This window comes from Mauremys reevesii, linkage group 4 (genome assembly GCF_016161935.1).
Source record: "Mauremys reevesii isolate NIE-2019 linkage group 4, ASM1616193v1, whole genome shotgun sequence".
NCBI lineage: Eukaryota > Metazoa > Chordata > Testudines > Geoemydidae > Mauremys > Mauremys reevesii.
The window spans coordinates 81,268,368-81,276,519 of NC_052626.1; the positions used below are offsets into that span (position 1 = coordinate 81,268,368).

At 46.1% G+C, this 8,152-nt stretch overlaps 1 protein-coding gene across 2 annotated transcripts in view; it reads right to left on the reverse strand.

Annotated features, from left to right (window-relative positions):
* Positions 1-7,372, reverse strand: part of NAT10 (N-acetyltransferase 10) — a 35,481-nt gene extending 28,109 nt beyond the window's left edge. Inside the window, exons 1-5 of one of the 2 annotated variants that reach the window (XM_039536895.1) lie at positions 7,012-7,372; positions 5,953-6,022; positions 4,481-4,603; positions 2,408-2,499; positions 383-554 (exon numbers count right to left, since the gene is read on the reverse strand). In XM_039536895.1, coding sequence (XP_039392829.1) covers positions 383-554; positions 2,408-2,499; positions 4,481-4,588 — 372 coding nt within the window. In that variant the 5' untranslated portion in view covers positions 4,589-4,603; positions 5,953-6,022; positions 7,012-7,372. The remainder of the gene's footprint in view (positions 1-382; positions 555-2,407; positions 2,500-4,480; positions 4,604-5,952; positions 6,023-7,011) is intronic. The other variant, XM_039536896.1, reaches the window with a different exon arrangement.
* Between the last annotated feature and the right edge of the window lie 780 nt (positions 7,373-8,152).

The window sequence follows — 8,152 nt, forward strand, 5'->3', positions numbered from 1 at the left end:
GAGAGAGAAGGTGGGTGAGGTAATATCTTTTACTGGATTAACTTCTGTTGGTGAGAGCGCCAAGCTTGTCTCTCACCAACTGAAGTTGGTCCAATAAAAGATATTACCTCACCCACCTTCTCTCTCTATAATCTCTGGAAGGCAAGCGTCTATAACATTAGTGTTTTCTTGCTTCTAATTACAATTCTGCCAACAAATCCACTGCCAACAATTCTGCCAACAAATACAAAATACCTTGAGCCATCATCACTGAAAAATACAAGCAAGACAAAGATTTCTCCTGTAAGGCATTTAAATTGCTAGAAAGGCAGTAAATGGTCCAGGGGAAAGAAGACTCTCATTCTAGTGTAATTTTTTTTAAGCTAAATGATAAATTTGTTACCTGGAGTACACACATGCCAAAGGTGTTACCAAGAATTTTATGGGTCTCATTGTAATAGCAGTAGCGAATGTTTGTGGCTGCTATAAACAACTCAAAAGGGTCATCCTGGTTTAGGTTTAAAGTTCCACTTTTAATCTTCTTTTGTAGTTGTCTCATTCGCTTTTTACGGTGGCTGAAAAGAAAAAAAACGATTATATGGGAGTTGTCATGGGAAGAGGGCTGGGCTGAGGAGGCTGTTTGAGATCTGGTTGAGATTTAAAAAGAGGGTTCCAGAGTTCAGGCTCTAGAGTAAACCAAGGGTAATGTTTGGGTTCACAGTGCTAAACTCATCAACTGTTCCTAAGAGATTTCAGCCCAAAATCACAGAAATCAAATAGGACCAACTGATCTTGAAAAATGTCAGTTGTCTTGTAGCCAAATCTGAAGAAAGAAAATCCCCAAAACAGGCCCCCTTTTGATTCTGAACCCAAATTTGTAGGTACAGATTCAGATCCCCCTTAAGTCGAGGATTTTGACATGAGGGCCTACAGTCTGCATCCAATTCTAAGGACTTGTCTACACTACAGATGTTACAGCACTGCAGCTGTGCCATGATAGTGCCATAGTGTAGACACTTGCTACAGCAATGAAAGGGGTTTTTCCCAAGCTGTAGTTAATCCATCCCAAGAGGCAGCAGCTAGGTCAATGGAAGAGTTCTTCTGTCAACCTAACAGTATCTATACTGGGGCTTAAGTTACACCTCTGAGCAACACAGCTGGGTCAACCTATGCTTACGTATAGACCAGGCCTGCACAACTCGTAAAGCGGCGAGGGCCATATTACTCCAAAGAAAACAGCTGAGGGCCGAACCCCTCCGGCCCCACTGAACCACCACCCCACCGCCAGCGCCGCCAAGTCCTCCCAAAACACAACAATCCCCCCAGCGCTGCCCAGCTCCCCTGAAATACTCCCCCCCCTCCCCCAAGCACCGCCCGCCCCACGGAAACAAACGCTCCTTCCCCAGTGCTGCCCCACCGAAACAGCGGTATTGAACCTTGGTAATATGTTATAGTTGGCCCCTAAGGTAGTATAATTAAGGTAAAAGAAAAATGTCTTTTTGCTAGAAGTAGTACAAGCTCTTCCCCCAACTTTGTAATCAATTGCCCTGTTGAATGAATGAGGTGTGAATGAAGAAGGCAAGGAAGGCAGCACCTCCAGACAGCTGCAACCCTTGGAGAGGGGATGGGAGCCAGACCAGATCAGTAGAACAGGTCAGCCACTGACTCCTCGCTCACCTCCTCAGCCCCCCCCCACCCCACCGGCTCGCCTCCTCACCCCCACCCCGCCACTGCCCACCCACTTGCCTCCTCAGCCCCCACCCCTCTGGCTCGCCTCCTCACCCCCCTGCCACTGCCCGCCCGCTCGCCTCCTCAGCCCCCACCCCTGGCTCGCCTACTCACCCCCCGTCACTGCCCGCCCACTCAGCTCCCCACCTCGCCTCCTCAGCCCCCGCCACTATCCGCCCGCCTTGCCTCCTCAGCCCCCGCCACTGCCCGCCTGCCTTGCCTCCTCAGCCCCCGCCACTGCCCGCCTGCCTCTTCAGCCCCCCCTCCCTCACCCACCGCTTGCCTACTCACCTCCCGCGGGCCGCACAGTGAGTCCACAAGGGCCGCATGTTGTGCAGGCCTGGTATAGACCATGCCTAAATGTTACTGAAGTTATTGGGGGGGGGGGGGGAACGGGATAACGGGACGACTAAGGTAGAGAGGGTCACCAGGCCACAGACTCTGCACTGGAGCTGTGATTAGAATTCAGCAGTTCCTGGCTCCCAGCTCCATACTTCTGCCACACTATTCACATCAAAACAAACAGTTCTATTACACTGAAACTTTTGTACAATCACCACAGGATTTAGCCTAGTTTCTCGACTCGATTGAATCATGCGACCTACATACAGCTGACCTGACAAGAAGCTCCCTTAGATCAGCTTCACAACTTGGAGTGCATTAGACTCCCCACAAAGAGTGAAAGACAAAAACTTCTTACCTGCTAAAGCCCAGCTCCTTCTTGTAACACCACAGGACTGAGGGTCTGGCCTTCACAGCTGCTTTAGATAGCATGTGATGGAGTATAACCACCTACAAAAACAAAGGCACATTAACCAACAGCTGCATTGAGAGGAGACAATCATGAAGTGAAACATTTTTTTAAATCCCAAGCGGAAAATATCAGATTTTAGAAATAGACTTATATTGCACAAGTGCTCAGTATCAACAGGAGTTAGGAGATGGCACAACTCACATCCAGCACCTTGTATTGCCCCCAGAACATCAGAACATGAACTCCATGCCAGGCATGCTGCAGATTATAACCTGGAGCAGAACTGCTGGGAAAGGGGATCGTTTCTAAAGTCTGGATGGGCAGTGCAAAACCCGTCAAGCCATTAAAGCAGATCTGTGCAAAGTGAGGGCTACCAACTCTTTGCTTCAATTATTCCTTCCTATGTAGTTCCACTTTGCCATATTTTTAAAACATATCTGACACAGAATAAAGCATTCTGTATACAAAGCAGATTAATCTCAAACATCACAAGGTTTATATGTATGCTGAATGTCTAGCTGCACACTGCATAAAGGAGGAAAGGATGAGTAACTAGTTACTAGACAAACTGGTGTCTCCTTCCAAATAACTTGTTTGTAATGGCTTATTTAGGCCTGGTGTACAAACTGTGTAAAAGCTGTCAAATAGGGGTGCCTTTTTTTTTTTTTTTTATCAGCGGAGTTATACCAGTATAACTACATCCACATTAGGGGTTGTATCACTATAAAGGTGCTTTATACTGGTATGGTTTATTCTCTTTTTTCTACAGGAATAAGCTATAAATGAGTCTACACTGCAGAGGCGGTTTGTACCGCCTGAATTATATTAGTGTAGTATAGTAGCAGCACATTTAAAACAATACAACTTTTGCATTTAGACAAGGCCTTCACTGTCTACTGCACAGGCAGACCTTTAAACAAAGGTAACTTTTCCCCATGTCTCTTGAAACCTGCATCAGCAGACGATAACAGCATTGCAGAGACAGCACATTCAACCCCTATGTAGTAGATGGGGGTGTCTGAATTTGGGCAGTGTTAGTCATTCTCTCTCACTAGAACAACCACTGAGAGCCCAAAGGGGAAGATGTATGGGAGAAGTCTTTCCATACAATGCTGCCTCTACAAATTACTCCAGTAGGATTTCTACTGTGTTGAACCTTGCAAGGTAACTGGATAGGTAACACCTGGCTTGAGTCACAAAGGTGACACAATTTGTAGGAGAACATGAGGATAATTTTACCACTTCAAATTAAATGAAGGAAACTCTGACCAGCCTTGAAAGGGAGTAGAGAGTCTTTTTCCTTTACGAAGAGTTCAGATTCTTCTTTATTTTACCTACTTTATTTCATCTTTCCTGAGCTTTTTTAAAATAGCAGATGATGCTTAGTACACCTCTACCCAGATATAACGCTGTGAAACCGCATTATATCGAACTTGCTTTGATCCACCGGAGTGCACAGCCCCGCCCCCCGGAGCGCTGCTTTACCGCGTTATAGCCAAATTTGTGTTATATCAGGTCGCGTTATATCGGGGTAGAGGTGTAGTTACATCCTTCCAAGCATTATTGATATTCCTTGTGTTTCTATTATTTCATGGTCAGTACTAATATAAATATCACACTCTACAGCATTTACATCCTTATTAGGTACAACGCATAGTATATTTACAGAAAAACTTCTCTAAAAATGAACAGTATACTAACTCAATTACAGAATGTCTAACTTGTCAGATAAGATTCTCATCTCTGCTGCTCTAGAAATTAGTTTCCTTCCTTATGAAAGGTGCAAGTTATTTATACCTCAACCTATTTATCATTGTTGGCTGTGTATTCAGCTCTCCATGTGTTATGTCGGCCACACCCACACAATATGTATACTACACCTGTATGGCCCTGAGGATGTCACATGGACCGCAGCTGTGTGCTGATTAGAGCTGTGGTTCTCAACCCACAGCCCAGACTCAGACTGTACATGAACTAAAAAGAGCTACTGAAAATATCTGGTCCTAGGCTGATAGTTACCTGATCCTTGCCATGGTCTCCAACGAGAACAAACAATGTCCTGTGTCGCTCAGCCACTCCATTCTCAATTAGCACTCGAATGCGATTGTCTACCTTCTTGCGCTGCATGGTTAGTAAAAATGCCTGAAAAGTTTTTTCAAAAGTTAGCCAGTCTCAGACCTACAACAGCATGTTTCAGTTTAGGATGTACAGCGGTGCCAAGAACATAAGATGCCCAGAGTTTTTATGAGATGGTTGATATTTTTACATCAGATATTCTTTGGCTTTTTTTAGTTTGATATTATCTTCCAACACAATCACAGATTTGGTGTTTTTGTTTTTTGAAGTATCTGATTTTAAAAAAGCAATTTGACAACTTCTCAGGGAGACTGTTTACATTAGAATGACTTTTAAAGAAACATTTAACACAGTGCAATAACTCAGAATGGTTTGTCATACAATTAAAAAGCAGACAGCATTTTTCCAACACTGGGTTTCATTTGTAAATAAATATCTTTAACGAGCAAGGCCGTACCTTCTTCCTTCCAATTGCCCAACCCTTAAGTTAACAGTACTGGATGGATTTGTATTGTTCCAACAAAGTCACTAAGATAATGAAATATTAGATCTTACAATCACCTTATTCTGATTACCATGTTGCTTTTTTCTCCTCCACTCTCACCACAAGATTTAAGCAGCTGTTATTTCACAAAGCACTAGTTACAGATTAAGAATTTACTCCAGTGGGAAGCAGGGTTCCAAGTTCTCAAAGAGGAAATGGCTATTAAAGTTGTATTAGGTTCACAGAATCACTTTCTGGCTCCTGAGGTTACCAAAAGAGTAACTTTGGTAATATTTTGGGAAGTACAAGGAAGGATGAAAGGCGTAATCAAACTGTCATTTTATGTTTAGGTACTTCATTGGGCGACACAGGACCAGCTGAAGGCACCAGCAAACCAAGCACGTGCTTGGGGCGGCACAATTCCAGGGACGGCATTCTGGGAGGTGTTTTTTGGGGGTTTTTTTGTTTGTTTGTTTGTTTTTTTGCTTGGGGTGGCAAAAAACCTAGAGCTGGCCCTGGGGCGACAAGACTAAAATCAATGCAGTATGCTGCTGGAAAAACAGAGATTTCACTTCCAATGGTATACAGCTCTAATGTTTTTTGAGATGCTGGACTTTCCCTGTCACTGACCATTAGTCTAGCAGTGCTTTTTGAACACTACTGCAGGACAATGTAATAAGCAATGGCTCAATTTTTATGCCATGCTTTAACTATGTGTAGTCACATACACACACACAGACCATGATTGTCAGTGAATCATATCCAGCTGGATGAAAGTTCTAGCATGTTCATTTCCAAAACTTAGACCTCTATTCAGTCAGCTAAAGGGTTATATTAACTCCAGTGAAGAGCAGTGCTGTGCTAGTTCAGCCAATACACAATACATTGTTTTGATGGTCTACAAAAAGGTTCCCAGACCCATTGAATCTACCTGAAATTGTAAAGAGTGGATCCTTTTTGTTCTTCAAGCGTACACACGCATCAGATCCTTACAAGATTCTCTGAAGCAGAAGTGATAGAAAAGGGCTATTTGATTACCCAGTCCAATGGTTCTCAAACTTTTGTATTGGCGAACCCTTTCACACAGCAAGCCTGACTGAGCCTTCCCCCGCCCTTAAAAATTAAAAACATGGTTTTTATATTTAACATTATAAATGCTGGAGCCCAAGCAGGGTTTGGGGGTGGAGGCTGACAGCTCACAACCCCCATTTAATAACCATGTGACACCCTGAGAGGTCATGACCCCGTTTGAGAAACCCTGACCTAGTCCATCCTCTTCCTGCTTGGGCTGCTTACTACTGTAATTTTCATATTCCAAGGTGACTAAACACCTCCATAAAACCAGAATATTTTCTTCAGAAAACAAACAAAAAAAAACCCCAAGATGTCAGGTGTCCTCCGACACAACCACCGTTGTGACTGCAAAACTACACAGCCTCTCTGATCCGCATGTAAAGCAGAAAAAAAACGAGGAAGGGGAGCTGTACAGGAATGATTTCAAGAATATCCCAACTTTGACATGGGACTGCGGCTGGTTGGGAAGAACGAGTGTGGGTTGGGGAGAAAGAAAGACTAAGATTGACAGGGAAAACAGGAAAATTGAGAAAAACTGAGGAGGAGGAGGATGGGAGAAAGACCCCGGAGACGCATTGGGGTGGGGGAGTCAGGAAAATAAACAGGCTTGTGAACGCGTTGGGGGAGGATCTAAAGGGCTGGGCGGTGAATTAAATCACACGCACAGATCATGGCCGCCAGGCTAACTAATGCGAGCCACATGGCAGAAACTTCTTACATTTTCATTTCCCAAACTCCAGCGGACAGGAGGAGGAAAAAACGGCTCCAGGGGCAAACCCACCCACGCCTCCCAAATCCGCAGCCCCGCCGCTGCACAGCGCCCCGCCACATGACAAACCATCGCTGACAACAGGGCTCGGCGGCGGGAGGATGGGGCGTCGCTAACTACCACCATCGCACGCACCGCGCGCCTCACCTAGCCCGGCGGCGGCGGCAGCTCCGGTCCCGGGCGGGTCCCGGCCTCTGGCAGCGCGGCGCACTCCCCCACGTGGCGGCCCGGCTGGAGACAGGCGGCCCGGGGAAAAAGGAGACGGCAGAGGAAGGCTACGCTACGCTGCACGGCGAGCGGAGCATGCTCGGTAACTTCTGCTGACGCCTCTGCCCGGAGTCCGCCCTCACTTGGCACCGCCTCCCGGCTGCAGGGGAGGGGAGGGGAGAGTCGAGTCAGCGTCGGGCCGGAGCACTGAAGGCGCAGGAGGGGCAGAGCTGGCGGCAGGGGAAGGAGCGGGAGGCGGCGCGCAACCCACGCTGAGAATCCCGCTGCTACAGGGGGACGCCGCAGTTTCTAGGCTATTTCGATGGCTGCAGAGTCGGACACAGCAATTAAAACCCAGGGCTGGCCCCTCTCAGGTGGGCCCAGCTGGGGCTAAGAGGCCGCTGTTTAATTACAGTGTAGACATGCAGACTGTAGGACCCTGCGAGATGAGAGGGTCCCAGAGTTCATGCCGCACCTACACCGCAGTTAAACAGCCCGGCAGCTGGCACAAGCCAGCTGTGGTTATCTAATAGCAGTACATACATACCCTATCCGTATGTAAGAGGGCAGTTAAGGGACACTTGGCAGTTGTAGTGCTACCACTATTATGAAAAGGGAGAGGATAGTGTAGCTGAACTGGTTAGACAGGCATACTGAATTCCCTAGAGATATGACACATTGCCTTTTTGGTGTACAGTTGCAGGTACTAGTTACATGGGGTGCTGCTGTTTAAAAGTAGGGAGGTGGTATATATGAATACTCTTTGACTAACACAAAGGATTTTTATTATTTATGGGAGGGACTGCAGACGGCTTAGGCCCAATCCACTATCACTAGACCAGGAAAGGCAAGGGGCATATAACCTTTACCCTAAGCTGAACCTAAAAAGATGCTTTTTAAGTCCACGTAGGTAATGCCTTTCAAGTTAGTTGAATGTCCTCGTTATTGTATTATGATGAGAGAGTAAGCAAGAGGGAAGGTAAGCATCAGGTATTTGTAAGAGAGCTGACAACAGGTAGCATGCTTAAGCTGATTTTTGTTTTCTCACTGTAACAATTTCCACAGCTGGGCCCTGATTTAC